General features: G+C 42.3%; 1 protein-coding gene across 1 annotated transcript in view; it reads right to left on the reverse strand.

The window, feature by feature from the left end:
* Positions 1-21,083, reverse strand: part of osbpl10a (oxysterol binding protein-like 10a) — a 48,880-nt gene extending 27,797 nt beyond the window's left edge. Inside the window, exons 1-5 of the mRNA XM_084033031.1 lie at positions 20,529-21,083; positions 12,757-12,932; positions 7,633-7,712; positions 5,743-5,814; positions 2,179-2,376 (exon numbers count right to left, since the gene is read on the reverse strand). Coding sequence (XP_083889157.1) covers positions 2,179-2,376; positions 5,743-5,814; positions 7,633-7,712; positions 12,757-12,932; positions 20,529-20,800 — 798 coding nt within the window. The 5' untranslated portion in view covers positions 20,801-21,083. The remainder of the gene's footprint in view (positions 1-2,178; positions 2,377-5,742; positions 5,815-7,632; positions 7,713-12,756; positions 12,933-20,528) is intronic.
* Between the last annotated feature and the right edge of the window lie 828 nt (positions 21,084-21,911).

Raw genomic sequence — 21,911 nt, forward strand, 5'->3', positions numbered from 1 at the left:
TGTTTGGGAAACACCATACCAAGCTGCTTTGTCCCAGTTTAAGACGGGCAGTCCTCTTTGTTAATATCAGACACCTACCAGTAATGTCTTCTTAACGCTTTTACTTCAAATGTCTGAATGAACAATAACTAACTAATTAGGCAATAGAGAGACAATGTTTGAGGCAAAGCAGTTTTTCAGATTTGCTGCTTTTCACCATTGCATCATCAGCGTAACTTGATATCTCTGAATGTTCAGACTGTTCATCAGGCAAAATGAATCTATTAAAAAGCTACTGTGGAGATGTTAATGACGCGATACACATTCTTGGCAATGGTATCAAACTACTCCACTCATCTACAGGTTAACGTGCCAAGAAACGGAGGAAAGACAAGCTGCTAAAAGTACATAAAATCCAGGATTACGTGTGTTTTGTGAGCAAGACTGAATGTAAACTTTGTTTGTTTTTAAGTAAAAACGGAGCCCCTTAAGACTCATTCATTTACCGATGAATCAGACAACACAAAAACATAATTGCAACCCCTCAAAGTAGCTACATTCGTTTTTCATTATTGTCCACTGTGTGCACTTTGTCAATGTTTGAAGCGAATCGACTTCTTCTGCTGCTGCGATGAGAGCAGTGAGACTGAGTTACAACAGTGAGGTCGCATCAAGATAAAACAAAACCATGATCTGAAACCCGCTGAAGGGGAACTGCAGAGTCAAGTCATAACTCTCAGTGGGTTTGTATGCCTGTGACAACTTTGTGTCACAACTTCTTGAATCAAATATCCTTTCGGGGGTTTCTTGCTCCTTCCTAACTGCCGAGTCATCTTATCTCTATAATTCAGCGGCCAGATGCACGGCTGCCTGGCAACAATCATCTCCAACAAAAGGGCTCTTTAGTGTGCCAGTCGGCCGTGCAATCATGCCTTCATCATGTTTAGATCATTTTCGCTTCCCAAAACCCAACTTCCGGACTAATCTATGGCAATGAATCACTATTCACCACCAGCAGACAGGCTATTAAAAAGAGACGGGACGGAAAACAATTTTCTCTTGAAAGATAAGCAGAGAGCAGTGAATGACTTTGCCGAGTGTATAGAGATGTGGCAGATGAGGACGAAGTGTTAACCAGAACTGACAGGTCTGGAGAGAATTAATGAGGATTTAAACTTCAAACTAAATCAGAAACTGATTGGGAATTTCAAGTGGAGGGATTTTTAATTAACTCAGGTTCTGTGAATGTAAGGTCTTATGGAAATAGTAAAATCAAAATGTATACATTCAGGGATTAGCAGGACAAAGTGGACAGTAATATTAAATGTTCCATATGGACGAGCTCGTCGGCACACTTTATCTTCTTTGTGCACACGGACACTTTTACATCTCACGTGTTGATTCCTGCACACACTGACCCTGATTCAACGACATACTCTTCCCTCTGTCACCGCCCATGTTAATCAGTATTGATGTATTCCATAAAAGTGCCAACAAAGCTGAACCTACAGTAAAGGCCGAGTACACTGCAGTAGGTGTCAAGCCTGCCAGGAAGCCAGAAATATCTGCTGAACTCACTGCACCAGTGTCCCACCTGAGACCAGCGTCGAGGTCTAAAGGCCACGCAAAACTGAAATATCATCGTAAAAGGAACAAGCGATTTCTGTTTAAATGAAAATCTTCAACTCCAATATTTGAGGAATTAAAGATAAATCCAGTTTATTACTTGTTTCGTTATTCATGCTTATTATTTGTCATAACAACACCAAAATAATTGCTAGGATCTGGGAAAGCAGCAACATCCAACAGGCTTACAACAGCAAACACTGATTTGGATCGAAATGCAAAAATGTTAAAATGTAAAAATACTGTAATAATCTCCTCGAAATCTATTCCCTTCATGAGTATTGAGTTTTATTATTACAAATGTCCCCTCGAAGAACATCAGCTCAAGAAGAGGAAACAGCTGGCAGTAGAACGATTTTTTTTTAATTAACATTTAAATATGATCACTATGAGGGAAAGAAATAGAACATCTTCAAACGCTTATTAGGATTTTATGGGTTAACTGATAGAAATTATGACCAAAACCATGAAATATTCCCTTTCTGTTGCAACAACATAAATAATAAAAGAAAACCTGCCTCGTTTTAATTTCAAGGGGGTTGAAACTAATATAATGATGCCTTTGACACCCACCTCCTTGACCTCCAGCAGCCGTCCCGGGTACAGAGTCTTGGCCCGCCGAGCTGCAGCCGGAGACTTGTGGTGGGTGATGGTGACGATGTTGCTGGGCGAGGCCGCGTGGCTCAGGTGCCTCTGAGAACCGGGCGATGAAGATGGGGTTAGGTGGGGGAGGAGGGAGAAGCTACGGGTCCGACCAGAGGATGCGGAGCCCTGGGGGGGAAGAAGCATGATAATGTAAAAGGAAGAGCATGCTCTTTAAAAGAAATCTACTAAAAATATAAATGAGGAACCTCAGGGTTCCTATTCCCCAAAATTTTGTGCAGAAAAAAATGACAAATTTTATGTTCTTTTATGTAAGGTTGGAGTTTTTTATATATATATAAAAGGTAGTCATCACTGTTGTTGCTTTTGTTTTTTGTTCTCTGCATACCAAAGCTGCTCTTAAAAAGAAATCTCATAAAAATATAAATGTGGAACCTCAGGGTTCCTATTCCCCAAAATTTTGTGCAGAAAAAAATGACAAATTTTATGTTATTTTATGTTAAGTTGGAGTTTTTTTTATTTATTTTTTATTATATATATATATATATATATATATATATATATATATATATATATATATATATATATATATATATATATATAAAAAGGTAGTCATCACTGTTGTTGCTTTTGTTTTTTGTTCTCTGCACCAAAGCTGAAGTCACATCACATTCTCCGTCTCGATGACTTCCCCTCTGTGACTCCCTTCAGTTCGCTGACCTGCGCTCACAGACAAATCATGTCAGAGCAGTACCTCTCTCTCCCTCCTGTCTTTACTCTCCATTAGATTACAGCAACGCAGAGAGAGACGAGGCATCAGAGATTTATCCTCAGAGGAGCACAGAGGTCGGGTCATGGCAGCGGTGAAAATAAAATACATCAAATAAACAGCTTCCAGCCCAGAACACTGCTCATTGAGAGGGAAATCACTCGATATTTTTTTTTTTTTAGAGTGAAGCTTGCTATGAGGTAATCCAGGAAATCAAAGCTATGACTAACGCGGCGTGACATAAGGTCACATACGTGATTAGGCAATAACTGCTTTGTTATTTTGCTCCTTTGAGTCGTTTTTTTTAGAGGAGGAAACTGCATTTAGACGAAGGGCATTTCCGTGTGATTAGATGCATCCGAGCACTAAAAGGTTATGGTCGGCAGGTCCTCGGGTAATTATTTGAACAGAACCTAATCAGCTTACAGAACAGAACACTGTTGTATTGTGTCAGACTGAGCCACGAGGCGTGAGTAAGCAGAAACAGCTTTTCAGGAATGCGAACAGATAAGATACACTGAGGTTTCTCCCAAAACTGGCACAATGTTCCAAGCATTTCAATAAACTGGAACGGAAAGAGGACGAAGGAAGTGATGGATGGAAGAGATGCAGGAGAGAATCAAGCAAAGGTGCAAGGAACGCATGGTGGATTTAAGGGCCGTGATTGGGACTCCACTCTTATTAATCTTATACATAAACAGGCAGGGAATGTTCTCTGCCTGACAGACTAAGATCAGGGGTACAAAGTCCTGACGCCTGCAGCTTCACAGGTGCTCTGCTGTCACTCGACCGTGGGTGGACTTGGCCCCGCGAGAGGCAGCGTGGGTAGCTGGTCCAACGGTCAGCTGCTGATCCGTCACTTTCTGCACTACAGGGAACCACGCTAATTACACACAATTAGCTATTCAGTAATTACCTTCGTTAGGAGGGTATGAAAAAAGGCTTATATATTATATAAAGTATACACAGTATATATACTGTGAATATATATATAATATATAAACACACACCTTCTTTATTGAAGCAGAAAGTAAACATTACCAGCCCCACTCAAAGTCCACAGTCTGACTCTTTGTGACCTTCCTGTCAGGAGTTGTGTGTGCGTGCCGTTACACATTATTATCCGATTGGAAAACAGTGTTTCAACAATGCAATGCAACAGTACAAGTTGCTGCATGATTTTATGAAAACTTGTGTATAAAACGAGAGAAGATCCAGATGAGTGTATAGTCTGATCGAAGTGTCTAATTTGGACTTTGAACCTCAGTGTTTCCTGAATCCTGGCTGTGTGTTGCTGCACTAACAGCAGTATATTGTATTATTACCCATGCACCCATGCAAAGTTTACTCTGCACTAGAATAGAAAAGCCCTTTTCATCCTGTCCAAAAATCCAATACCTGGTGCTGCTTCCACAGGCTGTGCAGAACCTCTGAATATGACTCGACTACAGTTCCACTTTGACAGCAGCAACAGGAACAACCCTTTGACAGAGAAACCTGGCTCTGATAGATTGGTGATCAAGGTCAAACTCGCCTATGATTACATGAAACAATCATGAATATGTGCCGTCACATTGTTTTTCCTTGTTTCAGCTCTTTTAATAATGCAATCTTGTTGCCTCTCCTTCTGCAATGATTAAAAAGCATCCAACAGGAGAATGAGCACCAGCAGCTGTTAATCTCAATAAAAAAAACAATTCCTCATAGTCACACAACAAGAGTGGATATAAACATGCATTCATTAGTGTTTTCTTTTGTATGGAAACCTGGCTATTTTCTGACTCAGACCCAGGCTTATGTGTGTCAGCCAAGACTCAAATTATTTCTAAATCAATCTGGTTACTCCATCTGCTGATGGAAATCATAGGAAATGATTACAAGCACCAGAAAAGCTTTTATGAGTGAGATTGTGAAACTAATAATCAACTTTTGACACAATATCTTAAGGTGTTCCTGCTACAGTATTTTCTCCACTGCCCATATCTATCCACATAAGGAGAAAACTAGCACAGTAGAAACATTCTCTACCTCCAATGTGTTCTTCTACTTCTTCCATTTGAAAATAAAAGCATCTCTCAGGTAATGTGTGCTGCATCTGAATCGATCAACACTACGGAATGTGTTGGCACTTCTTGCGGTTTCTAATAAAGACGAGGACAATGAACCCCCTGCCTTTTTGGTAACAAATAAATCCTGCGACAGCTTTTCTCTTATCAGACATAGTAGCTGAGCCTCGGCTGCTGGCTGTCGCAGTGCCGGAGTAGCTGCGACAACGATCTGAAAGGCAGAGACAGTGCAGCTCGGGGAAGGCTTTAGACCACAGTAGTGGGTACAGTAATAACAGCTGCTGCCTTGGCAATGCCCCGCAGTCAATTAATCAATGAACAGGAAACAAACGCCCGTCCGGCTCTGCGGGACGGAATGAAAAAGAGAGACCAGTCTTCCTCCTTCCACTTTTCCTCGCTTGTCCAAATTTCCTCTCATGTTCCGACTGCTCTCCTCATCGCGGCCGAGCAGAGTAATTGGACGTTCCCCCGCTGGCTCCAGCTGTGCAGCAAATTCAAGTGGTGAAGAGCTACGAGTTGAAGAAGCGAACGGGCGATGAGGCGGCGGAATGAGGCGGCCGTATTTAATTGTTTAAGGAGACGCGGGAAGTGTCTTCTTGCAAACAAAATGTACGTTGGTGTTGGTGTCCTTCCCAACGTTCGAAGGTGAAACTACGTTTGTGAAACAGGAAGTAGATGAGATGTGTGCGTTTGACTCACAAGCCCTTCGTGGCCTCCTCCTCCGGCTCGTTCCACACTCAGATGTTCATCGGAGCCCTTCAGCTTCCTCACCTGAAACCAAACAGGCCCGTTAACAGTGACAGGAGAAAGACACCATACGATGAGTTTTAAATATTTCATAGTGCAGGACTCATGCATGATAAAACACAGACCATAATGCATTTCTGGAGAGTCCCGTTTTACCATTAGACGGTTTGTTAGTTTTTGTTCTTTCATTATTGTTTCTCAGATTTATGCAAGACAATAATATTCACGCTAATTTGTCTTCTTTTGACAGTGGCCGTTAAAACCTAGCTTGGTCTTATATCATACAGGCTGTAAACAATCCCACACCTCATTATTTAGCACAGCGGGCGTCGTGGACACAATGCTTTTAAGCTGGAATCACCAGCTTTAAAGAAGTTAGTTTGTAACGACTTTCATTTGTATCTTAATATTTACACTTTCCTCATCTTTGTAGAACATCTTGCTTATATGATGTATGTAAACGGGGTTGGAACCTTTTAATTTAATGCAATTCAGCCGTGTGTATAACCTTCCAAATGACCACAGAGTTGAATCAACGCCTGTCTGACACAGTGAATAACAGACTTTATGAGCTCCTCATGCTGGAGTTTATAGGTCAGTTGTATTGGATTATCATTGTGTAAAATCTGTACAAACAGGTAGATGAAAGCAACATTTCACAACACTGGAAATGTCTGCGAGCGGGTCTTTCAAAGATCCGCTGAGGATGAGTAAACATCAGCGCTGTGAAATCGGTCACCAACTGAAGTTAGAAACTCACGTCAGCTTCTTCATTCACAGACAGAAATACACCCTAACAGCATCCATGAACAGAATATAACTTTAATACCAAAAGTTTGCCAAAGAAATAATAAGGTTTGGATTATTTCCTCCTTCTCTACTGGATCAGGCCAATGAGAGCGACACAGCCAGCACACACACATACAGCGACTAATCCCCCGCTAAACCCCCACCCCCCCAAAAAATGTCAAAATATTAATCTGTAATATTAAAGAAAAGACTGATGGTGGCTTAAAGGTAGATGCTACTCTCCCCAACACCATAATCTTTAAGAAATTAGACCACAGAGACATAAAGAGGGCTGTGAAAAAAGGGATATTCGGTGATTGTCTCATACTCAAACATAGCAGCAGGAGCTCGCTGTCATATTTTTACTAAATCTCTAAGTCTTCTGTCAAATGAAGTGCTAAAAATATTCTTGAATTAGACAAGCAAGAATAGGTACACACGGAAGCTGAGCTCTGTATAATGTCAGTGTTGGATTTTTACATTTCGTTCCCTTTAAATGCAGCAATGTTTTTGTATCTTTCGCTTGCCGACTATTTTCACAATTTATTTTCACATTTAATGTATTTTCTGCAAGACGTAGAGAAACCGTGTAAGGCCAGGAGGATATGAGAATGTCAGGAAAGAGCTTTAAAAGTCTAGTGGGAAAGCTAAATGAGACTCATGGGAGATGATGCCATTTGAATTTTAAAAATTGCAAGAATCGGTTCACCTTTAGACTCACGGAAAAAGCCAGTGGACTAAAAAAGACTTTTCCTGCACAGAGACTGAAACATTGTTGAACTCAGGAAACTGACCAGCGTTGCCTTAAATGGAAAACGTGTCATATTTATAAACAGACACACATGAGAGCAGGAATCTGGAGGGAAATGTGGAGGCTTTATGCTCCCTTCTCCTCCCGAGGAATATAGAGAGCTTGGACTTGAGTCATGTTGACAACTCTTACCACAAGTGTCTATGAGTGTGTGTGTGTGTGTGTGTGTGTGTGTGTGTGTGTGTGTGTGTGTGTGTGTGTGTGTGTGTGTGTGTGTGTGTGTGTGTGTGTGTGTGTGTTACCTTGGCACTGCTGTCAGAGTGACGTCTGGCACACGCTTGGAGCTGACTGATCCAAAACTGCTGCTCCTTGGCGTCGGAGGCTACAAAGACACACAGAACAAAAACACATTCATAAAACTTAACTTCCTTTACGCTGAGAAACACTAATAAACCTTTACATGAGTTCAAAGTCAGGTCAATATGCGGTTATAAGGAAGCCATCGGCCTTAAAGTGTCTCCACACCCATTCCGTTTTTTTTTATTATTGCACTTTGACTCCCATTTAATGCCCAAGGTTTATGTAGAGCACTTAACATCAGCTGGGGGAACACCATGCCAGTTATCACAAGATTATTTAAAAATAAAAAAATAATTTCTAGGGACACAGAGGTCATGTCCTCGATGAGATTTCAAAGAATGTGGGAGTTTTCAGAAGCTGGGAGGATTTTGTATGAATTTCAAATAATTGAATACTCAACATTTGACTTTTTTGCCAATGTTCACGTCAATGTTTGTGCACCAGAAGTCTATTCTTGGTAATAAAAATAAGGCATGGAAAGATAATTTAGACCTCAATGTTAAAATGTACATAACATTTTCATTTAACGGTGAAAAATGCAAATCTGTTTGGTGTAAATCAGTGTAATGACAAGAGGCTTGCTGTTTCCTCTCGTTCCTCGTCTTTGTGCTAAGCTAATATTAGCTGCTAGCTATACCATATGACATGAGACTAGTATAGAGCTTACATCCATCTCTTCCATTCCTTTAAATGCGTTTAAAATGCAGAGTGCATCCAATAATCAGGGAACAAGCACAGCCGTAATTAGTGGAGAAATCGGTAAAGGCCACCTGCTGGATGTCGGTGATCTCATTTGCCAAATGATTATTCAACTTGGCGACTGTCTAACCAGCCATATGATCCTGTTACCTTCTGAATAAAGTCCCGATGGCTGCGTGGCACATCTGAACCTCTCCTTTTTTCTTCATCTACGCTAAATTGAGCGTTTAGTATTCAAGAGACGGCAGCGACTCGTTTGGCCGATTTGCGAGCAGCACAGGAAGCAGCTTGATACCCTCTGCATGCTTGTGGTTTTTCCCCTTGGCACGGCAGACAATACACCCCGTTATCTCGACACAAATAGCCAATCGGAGCTGGGACTTGCTGACTAACACGGCGAGCTGCAGCCCTTCCAAGTTGAAGGGGATGCTGACTGTCTGCCTGTGTTGACCCCGCTCCAGGTCGGACAGGAAAATAATATCCTTCTGATCCCATTTCACTGACTAATTGTTTGAGGACAAAGTCTTCGATGGATCTGATAACAGAGTTCAGGTTGACCGCCAAATCCCAAATGGAGCACCGGCGGCAGAAAAGAAGGAAGAAAAGATTTAAAGAACATTGCATCAGATTTCTGATTGTTATGCAAATGGTGATCCTGTGCTTCTCAAGCAAACCCACCTGAAAAACTCCCCTAAATCAAAGACGTATATCAGTAACAAAGGGGAAGGTGTGTGGTAGGGAATCAGCACACCTGAGCACAGCCAGTCCAGTTTAGGGTGCGCTTGATTTTGGTACACTGTAGTTACTTACTTTACATGCACTTTTACTTCCTACTTTCACCTTCTTCTGACCTCACATACTATAAACGTGTATATTTTATACATAAAGAGTAATTAATGTTCTAATTGGGCACAATTAAAAACATACACTAACACTTACAGACATCAAAAACTTTCATACAATCATGTGAGTTTTGTTTCTCCAGATATAATTTAATACACCCATCCACTATAATGAGTCACTATTTATATTATGATTATATTATAGTTGGAGGTCATATATAAGAAGCCGCCATGCCACCTATACATTTTGGGGTGTTTTTATTTACAGATAATTCCCTCTCAAAAGGTGCCACAACTGGAAATCAATCACAGATCTTGAATCTCCATTATTATGGAAAGCGTGATAAACAATGTTATCATTATTTATTTTGTAAGATGATATAAATGTATATAAATGCAGGAAATGCAGCATTTTCAGCTACTTCAGTGTCACACCATGACTGCTTTTGAGATGAGACTGAGAAAGTGTTTTAAATCAAATGACACGCGACCTGGTTAGTTAGACGCATACCGAACCCTTTAATCCACTCTTGTTAAATCTCTGGTTGTCAGATATTTTTCCTGGTATTTTTCAGTATTTTTGCGTCCATGGAGAAGCTTTAAATGTGGCAAATTAATGCAGCGCTCTGTTTTTTAGCGACTGTATAGCTTCATTAGATTCACAAGGAATGACATCGCCACTGAAATTAAACTTTAAAATCTCCTGCTCTGCGTTTTTTTTTTTGACATGCTGATCGAAGGTTCTTCAACGTATATGGAGAATTCAATTTGCACCCGTCAATCAAAAAACGCACCGCTGACATCTGCCCGCAGGCATGAGAACACCTACAAAAAGGCCTCTTTAAGCGAAGAAGCAACTCTGAGAAAATGAGACGTTCACAGAAACGCCTGACAAGTGCGGCGTTCAAGACGCGCTCTCCCACCGGGAGTGGCTGCTCGCCTCTCCTGGGAAGAACAGATCATTCACACAGAAACACCTGTGCCGAGCTGTCTTGCAACCTTCCCCACTTATTCCTCGTCGTCAACATGCACAGAAATACTCAGAGCGAGCGACGAAATCAGACATTTCTTCTCCGATGTGCACAAGCCTACCTGTGATTAAAGGTAATTAGTCGTCTGCATAGAGCAGAGCAGTGTGTCTATGCTAATATGCACCTGTTCACATTGGGGAGAGATATGCACGCTGCTCAGCTCAGAGCAGGACTTGCTGTTCTCATTCAGGGAGAACATTATTCAGTAGAATGATACTGGTGAAACACTGGTTTTGTGTCACAAGAGGTGCAGCCTTAGATGCGACATGATGACAGCTCCGTTCGTGTGACGAATCTGACCGTTTAACGTGAGCAAGAACAGGAAGTCGTTAATGTCTGTGTGTCCCATTTAAAACTCCATCCCAGAGAGACAGCCAGAAAGAGAGAGAAAACTTCTTCCACCATCATCTCCTCATACCCCATTTTAATTATCTCACACGCCAGAGATGTCGTTGGTTATGATAATGAGGATGAATGAGGATTAACGCTCGGACCAGCAGTTAGCTCTGGGAGATATAACGAGCTTTAAAAAAGGTATGTTTCAAGAAGACGGACAAGCTGACGGGAACTAAAGAGGGTAGCAGAGTGGCCCCGCAATTACAGCGACCAGCATTTACTCGTCAAAATGACATCCCTGTAATTATTCAGAAGGAACGTTTATTATAATTTCAGATTTAACTTTAGGTTTGCCGGGATTTTTAATAGCTTTTTATTCACTCTCGTCTCACCTCGCGTTTGTGGCGCCGAGCAGTTAATTTGAATCTTTTCATGGAGTAGAGGAAAGGGTACTCGAATGATAAAGAGCTTATTTGCCATATGTGCATTCAGACGTGATTAAAATGAAATACTCCCTTCATGTGACTCTGTTTTAACTAATTCCACTTTGGTTTAGAGCCAGAAACATGTCACATGCGAGTCCCCCAATGGATCAAACTAGACATTCCTGCATTTTCAATGGTTGCACAGAGATCCTTCAACAACAACAACAAAGAACAGGTCGGCTTAAATATAAATGTTATTTTCTTGATTTCTACAGATTTCTAGCTAGCAAATAAATCATGTTTTCAGTAATAACTCTGGCATACAAAACTCCTAAATATAAATAATCAAACTAAAACACCCTTGCCTCAAGGTAGCTACCGATTCTGTGTATTCTCACACCAGCTAGCAACGAGGAAATGTGTTCAATGTCCTCTCTTTGAACGAAGATATCAACATCAGAGTAAAGGTGGCATTTAAAGCTTTAGACGAAGTAAAACGATACACCAATACTGGAAAATGACTCCTTGAAATTGCTCCTTTTCTAAGGTGGGCTTTCAGGGACTCCCATGGTAACCAATACCAGATCTGAAGCATACTGGCTAATCTTAATCACCAACTGTTGAGGATCTGAGCCTCTTTGAACCCTGCTGTTTGAGCAAATGGAGGCTTTTTGTGATATTCAACTACAATTACTTTCAGAGGAAGATTATTTCGAATGTGTTTTTGTTGTTGAGGTCTCGGTGCTGGTCAGATATCTAAACAGGCCTTGGGTTTGTTTTGCTGAGCCGTTTCTAAGGATTGAAGAATTCAATATTCACAAATCTTACTGAGGCGTTGGGAGTGGAAATACCTCTGCCTGTTCTTCTTCACTGGTGGATCATTGTTTCCCCTTAGCTCAATACACAAGGATCGCAGAGTTATTCAGAGAATATAGGCCAAGTTATTCTGATATCCTCCCCCTCGAGAGTCTAGGGGGACATTCCAGCGGCTCAAGTGGAGCAACAGTAAAAAGGAGTTTTCTCTCGCTTCAGTGGATACAGGTCACTGAAAGCGAAGGCCTTCAGCGTTAGACACCAGCGACAGGCGCTTTGTCTGACGCTGGGCCTGAAAGCGATTTTCCACTATGGTGTAGCTTTGAAGCTTTAAACAAGTCTCCTTTCAATGTAAAATAGAGCTGCATGCTGGTTCTGCATCAGCACTGCGATGTGCACATGAGCAACATTGCTGTACTCCTTCTTAACACAACTGTAGGGATCAGAGGAGAGGATGTTCCAGAGTTTAATCACGTCCGCATCGCGATGCATCCACACCTTAATAAACCAGCAGTTGCAGAGAAACGGCCCAACAATCAAAGCAGCACAAAGCATGAAACGAATAGGCAAGTTGGCTATTTGACAAGGTTTTCAATGAAGTAAGTAGCAATTTTCTTGATATTGACACTTACTTAGACTTGTAGTCTAATAATGATAATAACAAATGATGATGAAATATAACAGCTTGGTTACTTTTTCAATAAAAACATAATCAAACTCAGTATATCAGCTTTGTTAATTCTATTAAATGCTTTCCATACCCGGCTGACGTTCACAAATACTTGACGGAAAAAGTTAATTCATAAACACCCCGGTATGTACACACTGCACTCCACGTGACTCCAACATAAAACACAGTCTCCGCACAGTGTGTGTACGCTGCCATATATGGGCAGCCTGAGGCCGGCATGAGGTCATACCTCTGAGTTTGTACAGCTCTCCATTGACGGAGTTTACAACAAACATGTGCGGCGCTTCGTCGCTCGGGACGACCGAGGCGCCGATCAGGGGCAGGGACCCGCGGGGCTTCTGGCTCTTCCCCTGCTCGTTGACGAAGTACTGCAGCTGTCCCAACTCCGGATCCAACACAAAGTACCTGCATGGGAGGAAAACAGAGACGGACGGTTAAGAAGGTAATGGCCCAGATAGAAAGAGGGAAATAAGAGGCACCGTTAGCATCAGTTTGCTTTATGCTCTCATTAGCTCAGCTTGTTTACTGGTGAAAACTTTCTTTATATTCCTGTTGTGCTAACTTTCCAGGAGGTGTGTGTGTGTGAGAGAGTAAGAAAGCAATGAGGGGGAGATGAGGCAAAAGAGAGCTGCCGTTAAAAAACCCACAACCTCCTTAGATTTCTCACCTCCCATGCAACACCGCCTGCAGGATATTATTTACCAAAGCTCTCTTCACGCAAGATTCGTTAAAAATACCCCTCCGTGCACATTAAGGCCCCGCTTTCACCAACACCAAGACGGCAGCTCCATTCCAAATTACTCAAGGTGACGATTAACGCGGTCATCTCGAGCAGAAGCCACAGCTTGAGGCGTGGAAATTAAACCCCACATTTCCCCCCCCACCCCCTTTGTGATTAATGAATCACATTCAATCACCGCGTAATTGAATCTCCGCCTCGCTCATCGCCGGCTGGAGGACCTCAAAGTCGACAGACACATGAGAGAAGCATTCCATGTCCTGTGGCCGGAGAGGACTATATGACATTCAAGAAACCGGCCTCACTGCCGTTCCTGGTTCTGCATCGCGGGGCGAGAGCTCTGCGTGGCTTTGACTGACCTTTTCATGTTTGTGAACAGTGGCGTGAGGTAACAGCAGTAGGCTTTGTTCTGTCTTCTGCACCACATATCGCCCGCTTTTCCCCGATAATCCCTGTGTTCACAATCAATGTTCTCTTTTCATCCGCGGGTAGAGAAGCTGCAGTATTGATCAGACCTTTAGCGGGCAGAACCGCTTTCCTTCCTGTTTTCAAGTCGTGGTTGTATGCGGTGATTAAAGATATCACTGGATCCAGTATTCCACAGCGACAGTTCATTTCAATCAACCCTCATGCTTTAGTTTCACAACTGCTGCCCATTCTAGGGCTTTTATTGTGAAAGTTAAGAAGGAAAGGATGTGTATACGGGGGCAATAAGCCCATTTTCCCAAATCATTAAAAAAAGAGTCACAAGTTCATGGGGACATCTCTGTGTTTTGTCCAGCAAAGGTTGCAAAAAGACAAATATATTTCATTTTCAATAAATCTGTTTAACAAAACAGTGAAAAGCACCATCTCCTTACATTTTAGAGGCTGGAGCTCAACATTATTGACTTATTTACTATTCAATTAACCGTTTAAGGACTATACATTTTTTTTTTATAAAATTCTATAAAAGTTTCTATCAAAGTTTTTTTTATTTATGATTAAAAATCACATCATGAATGGCTTCAGTCTTCAAATATGCAAATGATAAGGGGACAAAAGAACTCTGTTAGTGCATCCTTCACGTCGAGCAATTTCCCATGAACCCTCTGGTTCCCCATAGAGGATGCGGTGAATACAGTTCTTTGAAAACTGATCCCCACTCCCAGTCTTGCCCCCTTCCATCAGGAGAGTGTGTGATTTATGTCGACCACAGCCAACCAGGGAACGATCTGCCTGCGTCAGGTTTTATCCGGCCGTCTCTTTTTCCTTGAACACCGTGTATGAAGTCTTATCCCCGTGTTCAGTCAGCAGAGTGGAGGCTTTTAGCACTGACCCCTCCAGGCAAGTCCTGCCTTTGCAGATACACCACGATGCAGACCTTTAACATGATGGATGGTGCTAACAAACCTGGGCTTTACAGCCCTTTCGTGTCATAGCGGCGCTGGTAACACCCGACCTGCAATGAACTTTTCACCTTCGGAGAGGATGAAGCGGCACCAAACCCCGCCAGATGAAAAGATAATGATAGGACAAAAATGATGAAACGTTTGCAGCAATGTTACTGCACTTGTTGCACAGCATATCATGATTTTAAACCCTTTACTGGTTTAAAACCTTGTGCAAAAAATCATATCCAAAAAAAGTATCCATTTCTGAGGAGAAATATGCTTTAAAAAAGGCATGGAAAACACCAAATTTCCATTTTTTCCATCAAAAGGTATCCACACTATCTCTGAAACGTAATCACTCACCCACTCAAGAATATGTATCTGTTCAACAAAGAGCTGTCTGACACTCATCCTTTTCTTTTTCGCTGATATATTCAAATAAATCACAAGCATAACAATAACAACACTGTTAAAAGAGCTTACTCAAGCACTTTCATTCACATCAACAGTGATACTGCCATTTCCTATGGCAGGATATGGCTTGTCAGCGGAATTAGCATTTCTTTTCAGCTCTTTTTGGCAGTTTATTCTTAAAAACACTCAGAGGAATGTCAGACAGGCAGGAAGGCAATAAATCACGCTTGTTATCAGCAGGAAATAGTGAGTTCGGGATTGAGATGTGTAGTATGGCTCGAGACTCCAACTGAACATTTTCATTGGTTCCACTGGTGACATTTAGCAGGTCTGTCTGTCTAGGTAGCGTTATTTTTTATCCCCATCCATATTCTGTGAAGACCCGCCCCTTACTCTGCTTCTGATTGGCTCTGACCCTGATATTCTTCTCTGCTGGATGCAGGTGAAAAAATATAAGGCATGACATCACAACCTTAAAACATAACAGTAATTCCAGGAATTCTGAGTAAAAACTGAGTAAAAAGAAATTTAAAGCTGCATCAAATCATTTTTAACCACTAGGAGCCAGAAAAGCCCTCGATGCCTTCTTTCACCAGCTACTCCTTCACTTGGCTCTCTCTCTCTCAAAATGCCGATCTTAAGTCGATCTTGTAACATTATTTGAAGCAGAAAAATGAATCTAAAAGCGAGAAGGTCCTCATTGACTTTCATGTTAAAATGCTCAACTTCAGAGCTGTTACTGCTGATTAAACGAGGGCCCGACTTAGCTTCCTGTCATTCAATGCTTGTGCAGTGGGATATTATAAAACAAGGTAGCAGAATTTGCTCTATAACAACTAAATTGTTGAAAATGATGTATGAGTGGATTCACTGTAAGAAGAAAGGATAGTATCATATTCACAACAGCCATTAAAGAGTAACTTAACAGCCCCTGAAATGTAGTTTTTACTGACCCTCCGGTGGTTAAGCTTCTTCTGAATGACAAGAAAAGTAAACACCAAGCTGAAAGCTAGAGTGCCATTTCTCAGTGGCTCAGTGACTTAAAGACTTTATCACCACAAAACAAATATCACTAATGTTCATCTGAAATGTAATCAAAATTCCACAAAAAAACGTAAGCCTGGTGCTTAATTGCAGCCCGTGGAAACAGTTCACGAAGCAATCCTTGACCTGAGGCCCACTTACTCACTCAAGTGTTGGATTTCAACCCTATCACATGGTCTTCATCAGCAGATTGATTTGGCTCACAGGAACAAGCCATGCTGACTTGGTTGGAAAGTTGAACGTTTGAACATCAACCGATCCGTGGCAACGGATGATGAGAAAAGGTCTGATATGATTGACAGCTCAGAGCTAATTAGTAAGTGGACCTTGAGTTAAGATGTTTTTTGTCAACTCCTGAATTGTTTTTTTGCAGCTAACAGCACACCAACCAACTACAGTAACGGGGGGGAGGGGGGAGAAATCAGGGCAGCAAACCAGGCTAAGTTTTTCTTCCTCTTCTCTGCCACATTAACGCCCACCAGAGCAGCAATACTCCGACTCACGGCTTCCATCAAAGCAGCCTTCTCTTCTCCTTCTCCGGTGAGCACATCTGCAAAGAAATGATTCATCCCTCACAATGTGCTCCCCACCCGTCTGACCCGAAGGGAAGACATAGATTTACAATCTACGCATGTAGAAATTTTTCAGATCCAGCTTCGAATAACGAAGAAAAAAGAAGGAGACGGAGACAGCTCTGAATGTTCAGTCCTCCGTGAGCGGCACGCAAATGTTTGAATATCTATGACGCACAAACACTTAAGTCGGACTGAACAGAGAAATATCTGCTGCATGAAAAGTTGAAGTCGTTTGACAACTGGGATTATGAGCAGCTGATGCTGTAATCAAACACACATGCACATGTTAGGTGCATTAACCACTGCCTTATGTTTCAGTCACAAACGCTCCAATGGGGGAATCTTGACCATCTTTGTATCTATAATGAAACACCCAAAGCTCAGAGGTAGGATGCACCATACAGTGTTGTATGACTGAGTGAATCTACATCAACAGTAACCATTGGTTGTGGATCTGGACTATTTACCTTTATTTATTTATCTATCTAGCTATCTATCTTTCTATCTATCTATCTTTCTATAGTTTTTTTGTATTTCCTGGTCAACCACTGCCGTCCCAGGAGGCTTTGAGAGACGATTCACTCTCACGTTGCACAGAAAGGAACAGCGTTAAACTACACTTCATGTTACAATGAACTTGGTGGTTACATTATTATTATTACTAAGAAAAACTACAAACTATGAAAAGCAAACAAAGCAATGCATTATGTCAATGAAGCACCTCATGTGTGTAGAAACAAAAAATGGCTACCTAGCACATTTTCTCCCACACACACACACACACACACACACACACACACACACACACACACACACACACACACACACACACACACACACACACACACACACACACACACACACACACACACACACACACACACACACACACACACACACAACGGCACTTCACGCTGACACATGAACACCCACACACTGGCAGAATTAGCTCCACTCAGGTCCGCTGCCCACCACGACACCACCTGCCAAACTCATACAATGTGTTTTCACCGTCTGATAAATATCGTAATGTGATTGACGACAGTAATTACTCCAACACCACCCATCTCCACCAGTAACTGCACCGCCTCTCCTCCTTCTAATGTTTCTATATATAGATGCTGCAGGCACTTAAAGATACAACTAAAACACTGAACCTGAGAAACGATGCTTCTCTTCTAATGGGTTTAGGGGAAAAAATGCTCTTTCAAGTCATTTTTCAAGCAACAACAAGCTTTATTCTACATTGCATGGTTTGGATATTTGGGGATTTTTCTGTGACCACATCCAGTAGAAACCCAATACAGCAGTCATGAGCACAGATACGAATGGAAAACTCACAATCTATGAACAAAGACAACAAGAGTGTTGCAGAAAAATGACTGACCTCGAATGCAGCTCCACTTACAGTGTTTCACCAGCACAGTTAACTACAGTAATTCACTCACCATGACTGTGATGCAACATTTCCCTCTAAATGGACATATTTTTAAAAGGATAATTCCTTTTCTGGATGCGACATACCACACGACTCCAGGCTACCTCATAATTTGTTTATAAACGGTTAACCCGTTTAAATTTCAGGTACAGAACCTTTCTGGCTTCCTTCAAACAGGACGTTTTAGTCGGCGCCGACACGTTGACTTGAATCTCTCCTTGAAAGCGAGACCTTCACCTTCAGGCACTTTGAAAATTGAAACGGGAGAAGCGCCGCCACCCGAAAGAACCAAAGCAACACTTAAAGCAGCACCCTCCCCGATAACATCTCAGCTCACATCCTGCTCGTAACAACTCCCTGCAACTTAAGACGCCGTTATTTGCATGTACGAGTTCAAGCGTTAACGTGACATGCAACAGCTTCCACATTAACGTCAAACACAATTAAATAGCGTTTGATCGACGTGACCTCTTTGAGATGAACATGTGTGCGTGACGAATCGCAACAGCCAGTTATTATTCCTGTGGCTGCCTATCAAGATGCAGTTCAGTGCATCGTCTGCCAGTCACTTTAATGTGAGAGCTGGGAGCAGCCATTCTCCCCCCCCTCACACATATACACTGGATCCCAGCCCAGATCCCACTCACTTACTCCCAGCTTCCTTCTTCTCTGCAGCACCGCGACAGTGGGACGGTTATTTTTGTGTGCCTATTGGTGAAAAAAGAAGTCACAGCTGCAGAACAGAAACCCTGCATAATTCATGGTAACTGTGTGTGCACGAGTTGAGCAGCTTCCAGGAAATTAGTAAGAAAAGTCTTTCTATTCATCAAAAAAAAAACACACAACCAGATGTTTCATACGTGGCTCACACCAGCAACAACAACAACAACTATAGGCTTTGGTCACGTCTTCTAATTCTGATAGCTTCTTATGAAAACCATGTCAGTGTCAGAGTCTAGTGAATCGGACAGAGCAGGGAGTGAACCCATAAATGCTGCATGAAGTAAAAGTCGCACAATAATGCACCGCTGTGATCGCCACGGTTGTCGCTGAGAGATTCTGCACTTCATTATGAGAGCGGCTGCAGCGCTTCACTGGCAGCAGAATATCAGAAAACCACACGACGCAAGCAAAACGTGTGTTTAAAGCGATACGGTAACGTGACGGAGAACGTGCATCAGAAGAGAATATACAGTGAGGATGCATTTGTATTTGTTTCAGGCTAAACGTCCACCTGTACAATCCAACAGTCCTACAATATAGACCATCTTTATGAAACTCAGAACTAGAGCGACAACGATATGTCGATTAAGCGTCACATAAAAACTATTTCTATGAATCGGATCAAAGATTTTACTGCTAAACACTTTCTACTCCCTGCTTCTCACTTGTGAGGATTTCTGCTCTTTCTCATGAGATACTTCAAGCTTATTGTAAGCAGTATTTTGATTTTTTCTGATTATGTGATTACTGCAGTAGATGGACAGAAGAAAAGATGTGATGTTTTATGTGATGGAAAGATGAATATCTCTGGGTTTTAGACTGGGTGGAATTAAACTAGGAATTTGAATGCATCACCTTGAGCAGGTAATCTTTTCACAATTGTCTGTACAGACGGATTGATCCAGCAGGTTAATCAACAATGAAAATAATCATCAGTTCCCTACAATATTTGGACGTTCTCACGGTTTACATATTATCTGCTTTTACTGATCTTAAATATTAAATGAAACGTCTCTGGGTTATTTAATTAGAAGATGCCATGTGTTCTTGGGGCATTTGTCACAGTTTTCTGACGTGTTACAGACCGAACAAATCATCGAGAAAATGAGCAAAAAGAAAAATGAATAACAATAATTAGTTGCAGCTGTATACAGGCTTGCATAATAGTGCATTATTGGTACAGCTGTTCCAGATACATTTTCCAGATGTATTGCTTCATCATGTCCCAAAGACCAAGTTGGACGTCTCCAGATTTCTAGTTATGACCAACAGTTCAAAACATTATTCAGTTTATTATTATAATGTTAAAGTTTTGTCTCGTTTGTCATGATTGAGCAATAACAGAATCTATCCTCCAAACCTAGCTTTACTGTGGAGTTGAGTCATGTTAATCATGCAGGACTAGTCAGATCACTTGGTCTCTCTGTTAATTTCTATGATCCACTTGTCTTTTATGAGTGTTTGTTAACCTTATATTAGTCTATAAAGTTGAACATTAGCAGTCCTATGATGGGTGTGCAGGGTTTAAACCCCCTCACCCCTCCTCCTCCTCCCCCTCGCAGTGACGTGGTGCTAAAAGTGCAACGTGGACGGGGCAAATAACAACAGCAGGCTAATCTGACACATGAAGGGGGAAGTGTGCAGCGTCCACATCCCCGCCCTCTCCCCTCCGATCTCCGGCCGCGTGCTGCTCACCTGTTCTGCCAGCCCTGGATCAGGTTGGTGTATTTGCTCAGCACTCCTTCCAGCTGCCTCTTGCGCGGCTGCTGCACGCTCATGCTGTTCCCCAGCGCGGCGGCTCCCCGGCTCCCTCCCACTCCGGGCGGGCCGCCCAGGGAGCCCGAGCCGGGGCTGTGCGACCCGCTCCTCGCGGGCTTCCTCGCCGTCGACGAGTTGTTGCCGCGGTCCGACGAGGAGGAGTTGCTCTTGTTGATGGCGGGATGCGGACTGCAGAGCGTCTTGTCCATCCTGGCGACGGGACGGTGGAGAGCAGGAGGATGAGGGGAGGAGGGGGCGGGGATGGAGCAGAAGCAGCGGCGGCGGCGGCGGAGATTTCAGCAGAGCATAAGTGGCGAGCAGGGCGACGCGTGTCCGCTGAACTAAAGCGGAGGCAGTGGACATGCGTTGACCGCGTAGCGCCGGTGGTTTGAGCGGACGTCGCTGCGTGAGAAAGACATATTCCCCGGTGGCGCCCCCCCGTCCCGCTGTCTCCTCTGCAGTGCGCGGCTGTGTGGCACTGTGGCTCTCCTCCAGCGTTTTCCTGGTAGAAGCAAGAGCAGAGCGCAGACACTCCCACTCCACTGTGGACCTGCCCCCGGATATTACAATGCAGTCCCGTTATACACATCATCATACACAAAAAAAAACAAAAAAAAAAAGTAACCCAACCCAGGAATATGACAGCAGGAGAAAAACCTTAGATGACTCATGTATGAGGCTGACATCAATAGTTTAAACATATTCAGATCAAATATATTCTTTTTTCACACAAAAAAAAAACTGCACAAGTTTTTCTTGCGTTTAGCATCCCTGAATCTCATCTGCAGGTTTCTTCTCAGACTGCAAGCACAAAAATCCACCAATCAGAGGGCAGGGCAGTAGCCTCTTTGCTGCCTGAGAAGCAAAACCCAGGGCCAAAAAAGTCCTTTAATTAGTGACGAATGTGTGACACCATTCATTTTAAATCAGTGAGCCAATACTCAGATATCAACCTAATTTAGGTGTAACAGCTTTTATATTTGACACAATTGTCAACCCCTAACATAGGTGAGTAACTGGAATGTACATGTATTATTTTTTATTAATAAAATGATATATTTACAGTCCCATCACCTACAATCAAAAATTGTATTTTTTGTATTGCATGGTATAATAATGGTTAAAGTGCATGTTACCATAACAACAGCGGAGCAGAAATTACTTCTGTAAAAGGCTATGAGGACACATTTAGAAATCAATTTTAGGTGACTACTATTAACAGAAACATGTTCCGGTGTGGATAATCCTATATATCATGTGTTGGTGGGGGTAAAAAGGACACAGCTGAGTCTTGCTACTGCTGCTGTGTTTGTGCATCAA

The sequence above is a fragment of the Eutrigla gurnardus genome, assembly GCF_963514095.1.
Source record: "Eutrigla gurnardus genome assembly, chromosome: 17".
Taxonomy (NCBI): domain Eukaryota; kingdom Metazoa; phylum Chordata; class Actinopteri; order Perciformes; family Triglidae; genus Eutrigla; species Eutrigla gurnardus.